General features: G+C 49.8%; 7 protein-coding genes across 7 annotated transcripts; 5 read left to right on the top strand and 2 right to left on the bottom strand.

Annotated features, from left to right (window-relative positions):
- Positions 1 to 205: 205 nt before the first annotated feature.
- On the bottom strand, positions 206 to 2,047 carry STEHIDRAFT_65746 (endoglucanase 1; the record flags this gene model as incomplete). The annotated part of the gene is made up of 12 exons (XM_007308691.1): positions 206 to 290; positions 348 to 425; positions 485 to 494; positions 567 to 691; positions 752 to 852; positions 926 to 1,130; positions 1,196 to 1,222; positions 1,297 to 1,428; positions 1,486 to 1,508; positions 1,575 to 1,643; positions 1,705 to 1,811; positions 1,873 to 2,047. 12 exons carry the CDS (start codon positions 2,045 to 2,047, stop codon positions 206 to 208), a joined length of 1,137 nt encoding a protein of 378 aa, XP_007308753.1.
- A 1,812-nt stretch (positions 2,048 to 3,859) lies between these two features.
- Positions 3,860 to 5,249, top strand: STEHIDRAFT_114684 (uncharacterized protein; the record flags this gene model as incomplete). The annotated part of the gene is made up of 2 exons (XM_007308910.1): positions 3,860 to 3,879; positions 3,971 to 5,249. The coding sequence occupies 2 exons, from the start codon at positions 3,860 to 3,862 to the stop codon at positions 5,247 to 5,249; spliced, it is 1,299 nt and encodes a 432-aa protein (XP_007308972.1).
- A 351-nt stretch (positions 5,250 to 5,600) lies between these two features.
- STEHIDRAFT_114683 (uncharacterized protein) lies at positions 5,601 to 8,197 on the bottom strand (the record flags this gene model as incomplete). Its single annotated transcript, XM_007308909.1, has 12 exons — positions 5,601 to 5,603; positions 5,667 to 5,791; positions 5,862 to 6,131; positions 6,192 to 6,256; positions 6,308 to 6,356; positions 6,415 to 6,905; positions 7,066 to 7,215; positions 7,273 to 7,283; positions 7,355 to 7,423; positions 7,470 to 7,504; positions 7,567 to 7,680; positions 7,741 to 8,197. The coding sequence occupies 12 exons, from the start codon at positions 8,195 to 8,197 to the stop codon at positions 5,601 to 5,603; spliced, it is 1,839 nt and encodes a 612-aa protein (XP_007308971.1).
- A 3,346-nt stretch (positions 8,198 to 11,543) lies between these two features.
- On the top strand, positions 11,544 to 13,076 carry STEHIDRAFT_85411 (histidinol-phosphate aminotransferase; the record flags this gene model as incomplete). Its single annotated transcript, XM_007308908.1, has 3 exons — positions 11,544 to 12,111; positions 12,180 to 12,439; positions 12,510 to 13,076. Coding segments are annotated over 3 exons (1,282 nt in total), but the record flags the coding sequence as incomplete, so codon positions are not given.
- Positions 13,077 to 13,516: 440 nt separating this feature from the next.
- On the top strand, positions 13,517 to 14,715 carry STEHIDRAFT_124845 (uncharacterized protein). Its single transcript, XM_007308907.1, has 4 exons — positions 13,517 to 13,786; positions 13,876 to 13,974; positions 14,052 to 14,161; positions 14,225 to 14,715. Exons 1-4 carry the CDS (start codon positions 13,600 to 13,602, stop codon positions 14,654 to 14,656), a joined length of 828 nt encoding a protein of 275 aa, XP_007308969.1. The 5' UTR covers positions 13,517 to 13,599; the 3' UTR covers positions 14,657 to 14,715.
- A 63-nt stretch (positions 14,716 to 14,778) lies between these two features.
- STEHIDRAFT_149722 (uncharacterized protein) lies at positions 14,779 to 15,267 on the top strand. Its single transcript, XM_007308906.1, has one exon. The coding sequence runs from the start codon at positions 14,852 to 14,854 to the stop codon at positions 15,200 to 15,202; it is 351 nt and encodes a 116-aa protein (XP_007308968.1). The 5' UTR covers positions 14,779 to 14,851; the 3' UTR covers positions 15,203 to 15,267.
- A 1,366-nt stretch (positions 15,268 to 16,633) lies between these two features.
- Positions 16,634 to 17,704, top strand: STEHIDRAFT_114679 (uncharacterized protein; the record flags this gene model as incomplete). The annotated part of the gene is made up of 4 exons (XM_007308905.1): positions 16,634 to 16,724; positions 16,777 to 16,882; positions 16,939 to 17,070; positions 17,122 to 17,704. The coding sequence occupies 4 exons, from the start codon at positions 16,634 to 16,636 to the stop codon at positions 17,702 to 17,704; spliced, it is 912 nt and encodes a 303-aa protein (XP_007308967.1).
- Between the last annotated feature and the right edge of the window lie 104 nt (positions 17,705 to 17,808).

The raw sequence follows: 17,808 nt of genomic DNA, 5'->3' as shown, positions 1-17,808 counted from the left end.
CCCTATTTCCAGACGTTCGTTATACCCATTTTGTGGTTTCCTCGTGTCAGACTTGCGTAAGTACTAGGCGGCGTTGCTGATCAGACCGAAGAAATATGCAAGGAGCATTTGAGGAGCATGCAGGATATATTTTGTGGATTCGTAAGCATAGGGTATACCATACACAAAGTCGGTAGATCCCAGAGAGTAGTGTGCTAGTAAGTGCTCAGCTCAAGGAAGATACTCCACTCGTTTTAAGATCCGCTGGTATCCTAGGGCGGATGGAGGGCACCCAGACGGTGTCGTACATCCTGATAGCATATTGAGCATCTAAGGTTCACAGATTAAGTTGGGGCCAAAAAACGCACGATGGAGAACCGTCAGCAGCGAACGTAAATGGTTCGAGCGATCCAAGTTGTGCCGAATCGGTACAGCATGCTGAATTTCTATAGAGGAATAATCATTACAAGTGCCACAGATATTGTAGAGGGACAAGAGCACTTACACGCCCCACACTGGTCAAGGAAGAAACAGTTTATTAGCATGGGAAAAAACGACTTGAAAGGAGAGCTATGAAAGAAGCATACGAGGTCCAGCAGCCCAAGCACTCCAACCGATGTACTCATCATTCGCGGCCATATAATCAATGAGTTGCTCAATAAATTCGGAGCACATCTCGTTCGAGGAGCCCCCAAATTCGGTGATCATTGCCCTGAAAATCGTCACAAGTGAGAAAGTATACGAATATGAAGGTAACAGGTGGATAATGTACTTTAGCCCGTGCTCTTGAAGCCATGAAGTTAGAAAGTCGAGGTTGGCCGGACCACTCTGAACGCAAGCAGAATGCGAGCCAGAGAAGTCGGTGTCAAGATACTACAGCGTTAAGTGTGCGCCACACCCCGAGTCAGAAGAATCCCTTGGCCAACGTATAGCCAATACGGCATACCTCGTGAATGTCGATAGCGGTATTATTGAGAGGATCCTGAAGCATGAACATGAAGTCGGACGAAGGCTGACCACCCGCAGATTGATTCCAGGAGTGTCCACCGGTGAAGCCATTGCCAGGAGCGATGATCAACTGTGTGGCGCCAGCGGAGCGAATGCCATTAATGGCTGCCTGGTCATTTGCGAGGATGAGGCTGGTGTCCATGCTGTACACAGTCGCGTTGGTTCTGTATAAGAATATTTGCGTGAATGGGTTCGCGAGATGACTCACTCGTGAGGCTCGTTGTTAATACCAAATCTAAGTCATTGCAATGGCACAGAGGCTGCTTCAGTATCCTGATAAAATGTTACATTCATCAAACAAAGACTCACATGACCTTCTCGTTGTCCGCAAACCTAGACGCAAGCTCCGCCCAGAACTCCTGAAATTGTGCTGTGGTCGCAGCGGCAGGATCCGTTGTGTCTCCAATTATACTTCCTGTGTTGGGCTGCTGGGATGGGTCGCTACATAAGAGATCATGAGAATTAAGTCACTGAGAGTCGTATGTCAAATCGATTCACTTATAGCGCATGTAGTTGTGCGGCTATTTGTCGAAACCTCCGGGTCAGGCAGCAGGATTACGTTATGAGATAATACTGAGTATACGCACGTCAAGAATGGCATAAGCACCCTTCGTAACCGTGACAAAATCGACGGCGTCTTTGAAGAAACCGAAGTGCTATAAGATAATATTAGGCCTCAGACTAAGCACGAGATTGAAGGCGAGCAAGAAGTCGCACCGTCTCGTTGAAGTTGCTGCCCAAACCGTTTTCTACAGGGACCATACGCTCCATAAGAAATGCAATGCGGAAAAGATTGATCTTATCCACATCTACAAATTGGCTAACTGTAGTCTACGGAGCAGAAAAATCAGTCAAAAACTGTATAAGGAACAGAGCGAGAGAGACTCGCCTCGTTTAGGAACGCGTAATCCACGTCAAATCGACCAGGCAAACCAGTCCCAGGCGTAGCGGAAGAGCTGAACACTCCGAATTCTCCTCCAGATTCTGCAACACCAGCGTACAGAATCTTCCCGACAACAGAAGAAACAAAAAGTGTGGCACAGGTAAGATGGGTCAGCATGCCGATGCGTTTCGTACAAGTTGAATACGAGATGAGGAAGGCCAGCAGCGATGGGTTATGATGCTCGATCGCTTGTGAATCTTAAGACTTTACAGCCCTCGCAAATGAAACCAATATAGGACCGCTTACTACTTGACGACTCCGATGAGGCCATCACCTGCGCACTCGGACGTGCGTAAAACTTTGACCCATCGACCGTGGTTGCACCGAAACTGTATTCCACAAGTCTCACAGTAATGACAGTAAATTGCATCCGCAACCTCAAAGACCCTTGGAGCACAGAGAGGTGAAATGATCTTCAGGAGCGAAAATCTCATTCTTGCAGCTTACCACTGAGTAGGAGTGGAGACCGGAGGTAAGTATATGGAAGCGCGACGCATCGTGAGGGAATCATATGACCTTTGGTCTCTGGAATCTCCTTGAGTAAAGAGCCAGGAGAAGAATCGGAAAAGCTTCGGCGGGGTTGATGCTTTTATGTGGTGAGATTTACTCGAGCCTCGAGCCAGGAAGTCAGGGTGGACCGATCCCGTGTTGTCATGGATAGTAGTTGACCAGTCTCGTGTGAGAATAAGTAGGTAGGAAGGAAGGTTGGATCGATGGGAGTCCTAGCCCGCGTAGACAGTGTCTGTGCGAGGGAGGAAGGACAACACGGGTCATTCAGGCGACGCTTGACAGCGCTGAGGCGTCTGACAAGTGGCGCGTCAGACGATTTCCTCTTTCGCTGATGTGCCAGCTAGCGATTAGGCTACCAATGACCTCCTACTAGAAAAGGAGGTTCATTGATGGACAGCAAGGATAGACACGAGCATGAGTTATGCGCATGTAAAAGGAGATCGTTTCATTTTGGGAATCGGCCTCGGGTAGTCCAACCATCAGCTTGATTCTGCAAGAACCTAGCGGTGGAGAACCCTGGAGCTACTGTTGGATCAGAGCGTCCGTAAAAAGCTAGCAAAAAGCGCTTCTAGTCAGGCTGCGCGACGAATGGATGATGCACCTTCGGATCCGGGGCTGTAGCCCAACTTTTCATCAAGCTGACACGGACCAAATGCTGATGAACGTCGCTCTGTACGCCCAGCACCAGACTTCAAACCTGCTCGCAGTAACGGTATTCATGAAGAGGCCTGAACGAAACTCTCGAAATGGCCTCGCACCCTTCTATTCGAGCAGAAAACCTCTAATAATTTCTTCATCACGATTCTTCTTGTCAAGACCAGGGAATGAGAGAGAGGAGACGTGGTAATAGACCAGGGGTTTTACTCTGTGAGGGACGACGGATCCGGTACCCGAACTAGATGCGCATCCACGGTACTTATGGTCGGATTGAGTCTTCGTTTGCATAGGACCGTCGACGCTCGGCGCTCGCTAAAGGACGAGAAATGCGGATTGAATCGCCGACACAATCATAAGGATGCCTCGTGGCGTACGTGCGTGGCGCCGTCCGGCGCTCTCCAATTCTTTCCCCTTTCCTTACGATCCCCTTGGAGCTCTCCATATCTACCGCTCTATTACCGTTGTTTGCGCGTACTGTGGCACTCAAAGGGTCAAGTTGTTACAGACACCATTCGCATCATAGGTGTAGATCTCTGGAACGGGTCACCGTCGAGAGCAAGGAGAACTTGTTCTAAGCCACGTCTCAGATCTCAGGTGCGTTAGCTGGGCTATGAGGTTGGACCCCAGATCATGATCAAAGATCTCAAATGCTGTAGTGTCCATACATTATTTGGGTTGGAGTGACCACGAATCATTTTGTTCGTCGTCATCACGGGACAACACGCAGGACCCTTGGTCATCGACGTACTAAGCAGTCTGACCATGCCCGAACAATCTCTATCGTGAGTATACGCACCCTTCAACTCTTCTAGATTGATCATACCGTGCAATAATCCTTTCTTTCACTCACTGATTTTTTTTGGCGTGTCGTAGGTCGATCAACGACATTCCTGTTGAAATCATGCAGGAAATACTCTCACTTCTATCGTCTGCTAGGCGGAGGCAGGAAATCACCGCAGACTTGCTTGCTTTGTCACTAGTAAACAAGAGGTCTCTGGCAACTGCTAGGGCAGCACTATATCAGCGAGTTCACCTCGATGCTTCACCCTCGCGTTCTGCCATCCACGATTTCACAAAGACCATCTCTGAGCATCCGTGGCTCGCACCCCTGGTGAACGAGATACAGGTCACTACTCTGATGGGTCCAAACGGCGAACTCGAGGTATCCACGCTTGCATGCGCTATTTCTCAATGCACATCCCTGCGTGCTGTTGATATACGGGGGCTAAGTGCCGTCTCGACATCCCTCCTTGGCGTCACTCCTTACCCGTTATGCCCGCGAGGCGTGTTAGATGAACTCTTCACGGCGCTATCCGCTCTTCCTGACATGCGACGTATCTCTCTTCGACCGAAGGAAGTCGCAACTTCACCTGCTAGACCCGTATGCGATGTATACTCAATATTGGCCTTGATACATCGGTGGCCTAAGCTACAGACCCTCTTCGTTGGCTTCAAGACGTGCGGGGAAAAGCACTGCGGTGCGCTTTCTCCAGCATTCGTAGCTTCACACCAGGCCCACGACGATCTACCATCACCTTATCTTGGACGATGTCTCTTCCTGAAGCATATCACGTACCCAGACGTGATTAGTGTCTCGCAACTAGCCACCTTATCAGAGATCGCGCCAAACATCACAGAGCTCCTCTATAGTAGAGATCCACGCTCGATGAGAGTGGAATTTCCCACTTTAGCCCTCGCGCCTGCTCTCCGAGCGTGGTCCGATAACCTCGTTCAACTCATTCTTCCCCGGCCAAGCTACTGGCTTGATCATCGCGACAAACTCATCCTCCACTTTGGAGGTAACGTAGACGACTATTTGACGACCAACATCGCGGGCATCATCACTCAGATGCCCTCACTACGCGTTCTTGGAGTGCCCAGGGCCTTTATGTCCCCCGAAGATTTCATCCGAGGCCCAGCCAACCTTGTCCGGCTGGACTATTACCTGCCTGTGCTCGAGATGGATGTGATCGTGAAAATTTTGACGGAAGAACGGTTCTTTCCACAGTTGAGATATCTGTATATCTCCGAGGGTGAACATTGTGGATGCTTCGGTGCATTGGCGGCTTCATTCGCGGGTCGTCGTATCACGATCTACGAGACTGCGCATGAATGGAGAGAGGCACTAGAGGAATGCACTGGACAGGATTAACTGGCTGTGGAGCGTAAGGGCAGAGACCGTCTGAAGTGGAGATAGTCAAGTAAACCTCACAATCCAACCCTTGGAGTCGACGATGGTAACACGTCTTCATATACTGTTTTCGGGCTGTCGTGTCTCGATACTGATCGCTGTGGCTGAACATCCAACGAACGTCTACGATTGACTACATTTTGGTCCAGGCTGAAGTGTACAAAAAGAATTCGTCTATATGTTCTACACTGTACAAACGAACCGTACCCGACACGACGCTAAACCCAGAGAAGCAGAAAAGGAAAGGAGCAACAGGCGAACATTGACACGAGCTGTTCACGGTCGTATCATGTCGTTATAATCGTACGAAATTTACTGCGAAATACTAGTCAGTTCATCGAAACGCAATCGAAAACTTGATAAATGGGAGAAACACACAGCAGAGTCGTACTCTTCAATGAAGAGGTTAATTGTAGGACCACCGCGCAAGACCGCCATGGGTCCGACCTCAGAGGAGCATAGCGCACGGCGTACGCGGTTGGTAAGTCCTGTGGGGCCACAAGCTGAATAGGAAGTAAGTGGGTAGAAACCGACAGCTGGATCGCAATGAAGACATACCATTTACTGACATACTTCCCCGGGCCAGAGAAGCAGCCGTAGTAAGAAGCGTTTCGATATCAGGACGGCCAGGCTCGATGAGAGTATATGGAAGATTATGAAGCCTGAGCATGCTCTTCTCCTCAAGTTCGGGATCTGTGCCGTCGGTCACGGATGACGTCTCGCTACTGGCCGGAAGCGACGAGCTGGGAGGAGAGGTGATGAAGACACGAATTTCGAGGGTGACTGAAGGCGGTATCTCTTGAACAGCTTGTCTGAGGTCTTCGTATACGAGATTCATATGATCTATCGACATAAAAAAGTGGTAAGCTGCCAAGAAACTGCTCAAAACCCCATCTAGCATACCGGCATGACGAATGGCCCAGATGAACACAATGTGGCGGCATGTACCCTGATTCATGCGCGCACGGCTAGAAAGATATCATTAGCGCCAAGCGATCAATGAACAAAGTTAGACGCACTGGATAAGGTCAACGAAAAGAGGATTTGTGAACGCCACACCGGAACCGCCTGACAACACGGTCATGAGCAAAATGTTGTTGAAGTTAAGACATAGTATGAGTCTCACCGGCGATGAAGACAACAGTGTCAAAGCCACCGATGCTCGGTGGCGACCCATAAGCAGCATCTACAAAGATCCTCAGTGTTTCACCCTTCTCAGCAATCTTCAACAGTCGTCGAGTGAATCCCTTCTGTGCGTTGACCAGGAACACCATATCCTTTCCATGACCCTCGGCAGCTATGCCCTTCTCGTCGGGGGCCTTGGAGGCATGGCCGACGTCGGCATTGGCGATGGTGAAGGGGTGGTTCTCGAAAGGGAGGACGGAGACTCCGGGCATAGTTAGACAGGCACTCTGTCCTGCTGCCCAGCCGATATGTTTTGGACGACGAATGGTCAGCCGTACGTAGCCTGGAGCAGCAATCTCTGCCGTTGCGTTGAACGTTCCAAGACCGGACTTGAAGCCGAAGTACGAATGGTTGAAGATAACGACACGAATGGTCCGGACAACTCGGTCGAAACCCCAAAGAACGAATGAAGGCCAAATGAACATGTCGTAGCTGGGTACGAAACAGAGGAGTTGAGATGTTCAGAAGCGCCACTACAGAAAGAGAGAAACTTGCCGTTTTTGTTTGACATGATAATATCCACCAATCATGTATATTCTGCCATGTTATGAGGTCAACCACGAATCGGTGAACAAGAGCGGGCAATACTCACAGAATCATGACGAAATGAAGGATGATAAAAGTCTCATAGCTCAGAGCGCGAGCCGGTTTAACGGAGACCAAGCATAAGAACGCCAAAGCTACCATGCTCGTCGTCCCAGCAACCATCCAGCCTTGCGATATCGAATTGTGACCCGAAAGGCTTATAAGGCGTGTAAGTCAGATTGCAGCATACTGGTTATGTAGTTTGAGTACGCACCCCTGGGCAGCCTTTGAAAGTTAAGCAATATGAGTTAAAGTCAAACTGACTATCTCTTTGAGACAAAGTCTATGGCACTCACATAACCACCAGTGTGAATGAGTAAAAGAACACAGACGATACGCGAAGTCATTCGGTGGAAGTAGTTGAGCTAGCAAAATGCATAAGAATTGGTTCGTTTCAGCGGAACGACCTACTGGAATCACCTTATCAAAGCCCACGCCGGTAATCCCTGAAGTAGAAAACGAGGATCATCAGTTACAGTGAAATAACAGAGAAGAACTGTGGACTGACAAGATATGACATTGTTCTTCATGGCCAGTGCGACGACGAGGGGCGTCTGGAGAGTGGCGATATTCCCCGATAGCTCGGCGTAGAGCCCCACTGAGAGAACTCCGTTCGATTTAGCTAGAAGAAGGAGTAAGCGTCGTGGATGGATTATTCGTATTCAACAAAAAGAAAACTCACAACTGACGAACGTGAAAAACATCATGATAAAGATGTAGACCGCCGTCAAGACTACCTCAGCCACGTTGAGCGTGTATCCGGCACCGAGGGGAACGATGCATCGGAATGCAACGATTCGATACGCGTTGACAGCCGCTAGATGTAACCGTCTAAGAGATATAGCACGAGTCCGTCGAGGTTCTTCGACTGAGTCCTCAGAAACGTGGAAATAACCGCGCCGATGGAGGCAAGCATGAATGGTCGTGATGATGCGTACGACTCCGCAGATAAAGATGAAACCAGCAACAATATACCAGACTTCATAAGGATATGTTTTGTCGTGGGCGTGATAGGCTGCCTTGGCTGATTTGCTTGTGGAAGTAGAATAGGTAGAGGAGGAAGACGATGCAGATGAGGTGGATGAAGAGTTCGACGAGGATGACGAAGAGCCTGAATAGCCGGAATCACCGTGGCCCATGATTTGACCTGTATGAAGGGAAAGAGAGAAAATTCGATGGGGAAAGATACAGGAAGTGGGCTGCTCTTGTAGAAACGAAGTGTCGCACTCTCTTGACTTTAAATGGCACGCACTCGTAAAATAAATGGCGGAGGAGCTGCGGATGCTGACGTCCAAATAAAAACATACTGGCAGAAAGTCACGTCGAGGGATAATCCCGATCCAGGAGGTGTCGTTGTTTACTGCCGCCAGGGACGCGGTCTGACAGGGATCGTGTTGGACGCGATTCACGTCCTAGACCGTCGCATCTGGCAGAGCCGATTATCGAGGGAGAACTTGTTCCAGAGCCATCAAAGACCCAGCAAACTACAAATGCATGCGTTTGTTACTCCTGTTGCACCTTCATAGCAGTGAGACGGACCTGCAGGAGCTCAATGTGCATCCTTTGTTGGCGGTTCCGGGAACAAGGCGGATCGTGTCGTCATTTCCCGTTCTCGAGATATACAATCGATAGGAAAAGCAGATCTTATCAGATAGGGCTGAACGGCGATAGAGTGATCCTCTCTCGCCCGAGGTTGTTATTCTTCAACAGTGATTTCCATAAAAGGTCACCGCAGCGCAGCCGCAATGCCACTCCGGCTGCAGATTCATATCCAATGGCCATCTCAACCCCCATTAAACCCGATGACACTTGTCGGGTGGGTGATCTTATCAGATATAGATGAGCCGTCCTCGGGATAGATTGAATCCTCGGCGACCGACATCTACTCCCCGGCCTCAAGTGTCTCAATCGCCCATTGGCAGGGAGGACCATAAAAATTCTTCCATGACACAGACCGGCATAGTGGTATGTCTGCTCCCGCCCTGCAGCTTTACATCAGCCACATACATCAAGGCCGACAGGAATGGAGCAGCTGGGTGTCCAGAACCAAGGAAACATCTTCAAGTTGCCACATATCTTCCAGAGAAATATGTAGAAAGAGCGAGAGATCATGGCTGACGCTCGCCAACTTGGATCGTCCAACTGAGCTGGGTCCTTGTGCCCCCACAGGCCAAAACGAAACCGTAGTCTCCCCGATGTAAAGTCCACGTACCCCAGATGAGTCCAAAAGCCTCGATCATGGCGCTTTGAAAATCATCGAGTTATCTGATACGCCAACAGCACATGTCATTCCATTAATGCGGATGAAGATGGCCCCGAACTTTCCTCCATCTACAGTAGTCAACCCAAGCTTGCCATCGCACCGCATGAGCAAATGAGAACAGTACCCATAAAGCCGACGAAACATATTTTTAGATGATGCTCGTTATACTTGTCAAAAAGACGAGGTGATCTGCCTTCAAGAAAAACGTTGGGCATTCGGTAGCAAAAAGGCGTGGGTTCGCTAACTCACTGTGAGCGCACCGTTATGGATTCTGGTGCTTGAGAGCAACACGAGCGTGCTTCCCTACAGCTAATGCATGGGTGAGAGAATGGCATAACATGAGGTGGAGACAATTAGGAAGTGGCCGTGCCCCGGTAGGATAGTTTGGGTTCGGACGTTAATGCTCCACCATTAAGAAATCTAGGACAGGAGAGCAGGAAGCTGACGCGCATGCGATGACGGCCCCATAGCAAACACCTGAGCTGAGCTTGATGAACTCTGAAGTCTACGTAGCAACTCACCACCGTGCCGAACCTCCCCAAGCCGAGACATATTCCATAAAGCATTTCCGTTCTATCGTCCTCGTAAAGGTTTACCAGTTGAGGAGTGGAGGAGATGGATGGCCCCTGGTCACGGAACGTATCCGACACGAAAGAAAAAAAAGGATGTTCAGGTTCGCTGCCATCAAGAGGTCGCACTGAAATGGAGAGCACCGGTGCATATCGGAGCATAAAAGAAACAGACCATGAACGAAGTACCAATTCGGTCTCGCCTAGCAGTCGACGCGATGTGAACGGACAAAAGCATGTGGAAATCATCATGACAAAGAGAGCATGCGGAACCGACGTTGTTTGTCCAGCAAAATCTGTATGTTATTGCGGTTAGGCGTAATGAGCCACATGCAAATCTACAGGGCCAAAGAGACGGATGTCTAGAAAGGCCTATCACACAGCATCGTTATCTTTGGCAGCTAGGAAAATCGCCCATTGTGACGTGTACCAGAGCCCGAAGTAGGAAACATTGCTCTCATCCGATGTCCTCGAAGATAGCTGATGTCTCTATCATGCGAGGCCTCGCCCAACCAAGGCATGTTATTCATATCGCAGATCATCGTCCCGCAGAAAAGAGCCATGTATGGACCAATTATGCCATCCAGAAGCATCCAGACCAGTCAATAGCGGAAGATACGGAGTATTACAGCCCCACAGGTCGGCGGCACCTGGGTTTAATTTTGCGATATAAAATATGGATGGGCTTGCAACGAGAGAAAATAACGGACATCGTCGTGGCTGTGAGATTAACTAGGAATCGGCATCAAGAATTATAGATCGAAGGTTTCATGAACCCCGCAGAGCAAGCGGTGGATTGAGGGCAGCACCCTGTATGTTCACCTCGCAATCGCAATACCTGGCAGAAAGCCTCCTGAATGATGTGTTTGAATGCACTTGGGAGAACATCGTGGGCGCTGAGGGAACTCAAGCCATCAAATGTACCAGTGGGGAATGAGTCAGTATAGTAGGAAGAAGTTGACGAGAGGAAAGGGCCATGGCCTGCGAGCCTGTTCTAAGGTCAGAATGTCCTAGGCTTATAGGTCACGAAAACAATCTTGGCTCAGAGATGGTTCGTAGCTTTTAAGTCTTTCGTGTCACATCCGCGATGTTGAATCTAACCTCTGACTGGAGCCAAAGCCCATGGAAATGTGTGTCCAGCCAACGTCCAACCTGCCAGCGAGGTGACTCCAGGCAGAAGATTCGCGGGGGCTACACCCAGGAAGTGGAGCAAAGCGGCAAGTTTCTAGGCATTCCTACCGTTCATGTCGTTTACCACCAACATGTACACTCTGCGTACTGCCGGTGCCTTCAACTACACTGGTCAATCACCTTTGAGTACAATTGCGACTGACCTTAAAGTTAGCCGTTTTGTGCTTGTGAAAGACGCCGAAGAAAGAACAACCATAACCGCGCATTAGAAGCCAAGAAGGAGCCAAGAGACCACAGAGCACAAGTCGGAAGATCATGGGGGAACGCAGTCAAGTTCGTTGGCCGCCACACAGCTGCCATCAAACCAATCACGTCGATCTTCTTTCATCTCAGATAAGATAAGATAAGATCTAAATGTACTCCTCGCCATGACTCGGTGGACTGAACAATCTTGTACTTATTTAATTCTCACATCCTACCGTCACCTCGAACCGCTCCTTTAGTTAAACAGGACTGTTTAGAAATGCCTATTCTAGGACTCGCACCCTCATCTACACCCATTAAACCCGCTCATTTCGACATCGAGCGGGTCATTCGACCAAATATTCTCGCTTTGCACCCATACCGCTGTGCACGAGACGACTACTCGTCTGGAATCCTGCTTGATGCCAACGAGAACGCTCTAGGACACTCAATATCACCTGAATTGTCTCCTGACACCAAATCTAACGGCCACGCCGTCCCTGCGCCCGAAATAGATGCCCTCGAATCTACGCTAGACCTTGATCTTCATCGGTATCCTGATCCGTCCCACCCCCTCATCAAATCCCGAATAGCCTCTCTTCGTGGGCTGCCTAGCACAGACCATGTGTTCCTGGGTGTAGGAAGCGACGAGGTCATTGACTTGCTGATGAGGGTCTGTGTGAAGCCGGGCGGAGAGGAGAAGATATTGACGACGCCGCCGACGTATGGGATGTATGGTGTTTGTGCGCAGGTGAACGATATTGGGGTTGTCAAAGTGAATCTGGAGCTTGGAGCGGAGCAGGGAGAGGGCGGAGAGAAGGGAAGGTTTAGTGTAAAGGTCGACGAGGTACGTTTGAGACTCTCAGCCACCACACATCGTACCCATCTAATATTGTCTTGCATTCACACATGTAGGTGAAGAAAGCTATCGACGCAGACCCAAAAATTAAACTCATTTTCTTGTGCTCTCCGGGGAATCCGACCGGCACACTCGTCTCCCTGAAATCCGTCCGGGAGATCCTCGACTACGAGCCGTTCAAGGGTATCGTTATCGTAGACGAAGCCTATATCGACTTCGCACCCACAGGCTCCAGTGCCGCTTCTCTCATTCCCGAATACGCGAACCTCTGCGTCATGCAGACCCTCAGTAAATCCTTTGGGCTTGCCGCTATCAGGTCAGTGCCACATTTCACTCCAGTCCGTTGGTTTGTATACTCATTTATTATGGTGGGCATGGTCATACAGGGTAGGAGTCGCGCTCGCGCAGCCTCCACTGATCCAGATCCTCACCAACACCAAAGCTCCATACAATATCTCCACACCAACCGCGCACCTTGCCCTCCGTGCCCTCTCCCCCGCCTCCATCACCTCCATGCACACAAAACTCAACGCACTCATCTCTTCCCGCTCCTCCCTTCTACAAACTATATCATCCCTTGCTCCACTCGGCGTCCGACAGGCTATCGGCGAACAAGACGCTAATTTCCTCATGATTCCTATTCTGGAGAAAGAGGGTGGAAAGCCAGATAATAAGAGGGCACAGAATGTTTATAAGACGATGGCGGAGGAAGAAGGGGTGGTAGTCAGGTATCGGGGAGGGGAGGCTGGATGTGAAGGTTGCTTGAGGATCACGGTGGGGAGTGAAGAGGAGAACAAGGTTGTGGTAGAGAAGTTGAAGAAGACGCTTGAGATGTTTTGAACGCTACCAGCACATGTACGTGAAGTTGAATGTCCGCCAAACATAGATAAAAGGGCAATGTAGCTTTAGATGAGCCCAAATATCAAGTACTCGATATTTTTGATGCGTACTATCGATACTCCAGCTCCTTGTGCGATGATTTCTGACTCTTACCGCCTACATGGCGTACATACTGTGCCGTTACTGATGATATCCGGTTTCTCTCAGGCACATTGAATTGTGTGGCGCATTTCCATCTTAGACAGACAATGTAGTATCACAAGGTTATATTTAGTAGGTATGTGCTTCTTCTAACGAGTCAGAGTGGTGGCATGACCACCTATCAGCGCTATATATCAGCCCTGCTTACCTCTTTCACCACGGTGAAGAATACGTCTTTGGCTTCGAGGTTGTCCACCGTCACTCGGCCGGACTCCTACCAGCGTCTGTTTACTATAGGCCTAATGATGGGCCGTCCCCACGTTTATGAGATGATCATATGCTCGACCCTCTATCTAGTATATTAGAAGCAGCCCGAGTCAATGATGACGGAATCACTTTGCTCCTCTCCACGACCCATCCCTCTGATACTTTCTATCACTTTTGTTCATAGCAGTCTACTGCTACGGTCAAGCACATTTCTAGCAGTAAATCGTCATGTTTACCAACGACAGTACGATCCCAGACAATATTGCAGAGTGGTGTATGAAGCAGGAGATGTTTTGGGTCGCCACCTCTCCGCTGAGTGGGACTGGACACATCAATCTCTCGCCCAAAGGCCTGAAGGGGACGTTCCATATCATCGACAGCAAAAAAGTGTGGTACGAGGATCTCACGGGAAGTGGTGAGTCTGATCCTAAAGCAGTTTTCTTGGAAACATCCCGAGTTTTCAATCCGGTCCTGACGTTCGAGCATCCTTCGGTTCCATATCAGGCGTAGAGACCATATCGCACATCCGTGAGAACGGGCGCATCGTGATCATGTTCTGCGCTTTCGAAGGTCCTCCCAGAATCACCCGAATCTGGGGTAAAGGTGCATATTCACTCATTATTCAGAGAACGAGTAAGCCATAGCCTCTTATAACCATCCGTTGAACGTATTCCTGGTAGGGACTGTCCACGAATTTGGAACACCCGAGTACGAAGCGCTCGTGCCACCCGAGACGCGCTCCCCAGGCTCTCGAAGTGCAATCGCCATCGACGTTGAGAAAGTCACCGCCGTGAGCATTCGCCTGCATCACATTGAAAGGTATGGCGACCCACTGACCCAACTAATCATACAGTCCTGCGGCTACGGAGTGCCACACTACAGCTTCGTAGGCCATCGTAAGGCTCTCACCAACTGGGGCGCAGGTCTCGAGCGCCGCGAGCTCAAACACGCCTCCGAAAGCACAGATCCTTCCTCGCACGCGGAGAACGGACTGTTCACCTACTGGATCCAGAATGGCCGGAAGAGCATGGACGGTCTTCCTGGCCTCAAATCCGCGCATGTCAGCACGAAGTTACCGCTCTCGATGGCTACAGTGGAGCCGAGGGACGCGAAGCAGACGACGGAGGCGAAAGAGATGAAAGGGACAGATGCTAAGAAGACGGTGAAGGATGCAGACTCGTTTCATGCCGAGGCTGGAGCACCGAAAGGTGGAGAATACTTGAGGCTGGCGCTGGCGTTTGGGATGGGCCTCTTCGTTGCGGATCTGTTATCGAGATTTTCTTGAAGGTTAGCCCGTGACCGTAGTAGATTTCGCTTACGATTCAATACAATGATGTTTACGAGTTTTTAAAGTCAACATCAGCACTAGCCTCACATTCTCGATGGAGAACAACAAGGGCTCGGTGAGGCATCAAGGGTTGCAGCAATATCCTTCCCGCTTCATCGCTATCCACAGCTGACCAGACCGATCACGCTGAACATGCCGATAAGCCCGCCCCTTCTCCTTCATTGCAACTCATATACTGTGAGAGCAGACTCTACATACCTGCGCGTTAGATCCCAGCAATCCCCCCGTCTCCCATCACACATAAATAATCCCACTCAAATCCCACTTCGCACTCCTCCGGGCCCGCGATTCCCAAATGTTCCCTCACCATGTCCTCAAACTCAGCTCTTCGAAATCTTTGAGTCTCAAATGATGTCACCGCCATCACCAGCCTCGGCACCTTACGCTCCAGAACCAATCTTCCAACCTCTCTTAAGTTGGAGTGGAGTCCGTTTGCCACGCTATCGAGGCCAAATTTCAGGAATATGTGCCCGTGAATTATGATCTTCAGGGTATCGAGTGAATGAGGAGTGGGATGCGTAGGAGGGAGGAGGCGATCGAAGCAGGGCTTGAAGGATGTAATGTAGAGGGAAAGCGAGTGTATGGAATGGGCGGTAGGGACTTGATCTTCTAGTTCAAAGTTAAAAGCGATCAGTCGAATTACAGGTGGCAATCCAGCCCTGGTACTTACCGGAATCTGCTGGAGGGTGATTTCGCAAGAAGTGCAACTCTTTGACAGAAGGCTTCACTTTCTCCAAGAGGTCATACACAAGGTCACCGTTCGGCTGTGCGGGGGCGAGAAAGATGTCGAAGGTGGTCAAGTAACCAGGTTCGAACGTACACCGCACCAGCGCACTGGTCGCGATTGGCGAAAAGTTGTCGCAGCAAAGAAACCGAAGGAGTGAGGGCTGCATGGTACCAATATCGTCGGCGTCATCAGTTACAGTTTCCTGTGAAGAGTCTGAATCGTCGAATAGTAGTTCATCCCTACAGGAGAAGATCGTGAGAGAAGCGATAGCTGGAGACGCGCCAATGACCTTGGGTAAGATATCGGGAGATAGGACACATGCGATGAAGTCAACTCTCGTCAACAAGGGAAGTCGCCTGATAAAGTCGCCCACGAAAGATGCCTCATCCTCTTTTCCCAGCATGAACCGTGTCATTCTCAGGCTTCGCACGTTTTCTAGCTTCGCGAACGTCTCAGGAGCTGAGAAAAGAGATAATGACATAGATAAGCCGTCGGTAAGGCGCAACTGCTTGATGTATTTGGCGACATGGGGAGAGGTGGCGATGAGTTTCCTGAAACGGTGCAGGCTTCTGTGCTCTCCAAGTTCGATGTCGTGAAACAGCAGGGCTTGCGAACGAGCTCTCCAGCCTCGGGAAACGAGAGCCGTAGTGGAGAGGAAATTGGGGTCGTCGATAGCTTCTATGACCATGTCAACGAGGTCTTGATTGATTCTGGGCACCATAGTCAACGTTGGTACAGAGCTATATCACCGGGGTTAGATTGACGGTCAGTGGTATTTGGTGTGAAAAAACCATGGGCCATCCACCTTATGCACAAGCTTTCCACCAGAAGTATATTTTAGCTGAGTAAACCGGGGAAAATATAACTGAAGAGCGAGTCCGGCAAGGAAGTAGACAATGATCAGCACATACGGGATCAAGCAGATCTTGCTTGAATAAGTATTCGCTCTAAAACATACCGTGACCCCGAGGGATACCAAAACCGATTGTAGGTACAAAACTTTTCTTTTGTTTCTTGACAAGACAATGAATAAAAGTGATGTTGCCAAGTGCTGGCGCCTTTGTTACCAGATGCTCAAGGTTCAAGAAAGGGGAGAATAAATTTGAAGTATCACAAGCTCATGATCGAGTCCCGACGGTGACGTTGCCACACTCGTTCCTTTACCACGAACTACAATCTGCTTCGAGATGCAACCCGCACACCCACCTCCACCGCCGCACGAGCACGACTCTGAAGACTCAGATAATGATCCAGACTTTGTTCCTGATGATACAAAAGGTATTTCTATACATCCACATATCATATACGTGTTTGACACGACCTCCGACAGATTCAGACTCCTCGGATGGAGAGCGCTCTTCGAAACGGCCACGGCAGGATACCTCTGAGACACAACACAAACAACTGACAGAAGACGAGATTGAAGCAAAGAAGAAGTGAGTCTGGTTCATCTTTATTCGTGATGGTCTCTGATACTCAAACGGCAAGGTAGAGCCCGTGAAGCCCTCTGGGCAGACTTCCAGGCTTCCGTTGTATCTTCAGGCAGCAAACCTGTAGACCCTGCATCAGTGGCAAAGCTAGTGAAGATAGAGAAGCGGTACAGGTTCGCTGGTGAGGATGTTATGTGAGTGTTGCTTTCTCAGAGAACGGGAAATATCACGCTTATTTGGGATAGTGAGGTGAAAGAAGTCCTCGAGGATTCAGAAGAGGCTCGCAAGTGGTCTCTGTGGCGTCCACCATCTGAGGGCAACAAGGAAATTGTCCTCTCTGGTTCAAGTACCTTAGACGCTAAGTCGACATCATCGTCTTTTGTACCATCACTCGATGCCACACCCACGACTTCATCATCAACTACTCCCACAATCACCACGCAGCCTGTAGCATCCACCAGTATGTCCGCCCCAAACCCTGTCACAATACCAACGACTTCCTCTACAAACCCGTCTACATCTACGACCACGACCACTCCTGCCCCACCAGCTCGGAAGCCCCCACCCGCCCGCCGCAAACCTAAGGTTCAACTCTCCGACCTGCCTTCTTCTTCAAAGGCCAAAGCCAAAAAGCTCACAACTCTGGAGAAATCGTCTATGGACTGGAAAAATCACGTAGGCACCGGTCCGTCAGAACTACAGGACGAGTTAGAGGCGAATAAACGAGCGGGAGGATATCTTGAGAAGGTCAGTTTCTTGCAGAGGGTGGACGAGAGGAAGGAGGAAGTCTTGGAGGCAAGTAAGGATAGGAAGAGGAGGAGGGGATGAGACGTGGCCAGAAATGTTAGAATGTCGTTACCTGAGGGGGATATCTTCTGTTTGGGTGTAAGATGTAGTGTTTTTGATCACCACTGTATTATCTTTTCCCTGCG

Source organism: Stereum hirsutum, assembly GCF_000264905.1.
Source record: "Stereum hirsutum FP-91666 SS1 unplaced genomic scaffold STEHIscaffold_16, whole genome shotgun sequence".
Taxonomy (NCBI): domain Eukaryota; kingdom Fungi; phylum Basidiomycota; class Agaricomycetes; order Russulales; family Stereaceae; genus Stereum; species Stereum hirsutum.
The sequence above is the reverse complement of the archived record's forward strand: the minus strand, read 5'-3'. Positions and strand labels throughout refer to the sequence as shown.

Excerpts from the sequence above, each read along its gene's own strand:
- STEHIDRAFT_124845 (XM_007308907.1), top strand. The coding sequence starts at position 13,600 with ATGTTTACCAACGACAGTACGATCCCAGACAATATTGCAGAGTGGTGT. Across the intron at positions 13,787-13,875 it reads CGAGGATCTCACGGGAAGTG|GCGTAGAGACCATATCGCAC; the intron begins GTGAGTCTGATC and ends GTTCCATATCAG. Across the intron at positions 14,162-14,224 it reads ACGTTGAGAAAGTCACCGCC|TCCTGCGGCTACGGAGTGCC; the intron begins GTGAGCATTCGC and ends CTAATCATACAG.
- STEHIDRAFT_149722 (XM_007308906.1), top strand. The coding sequence starts at position 14,852 with ATGCCGATAAGCCCGCCCCTTCTCCTTCATTGCAACTCATATACTGTG.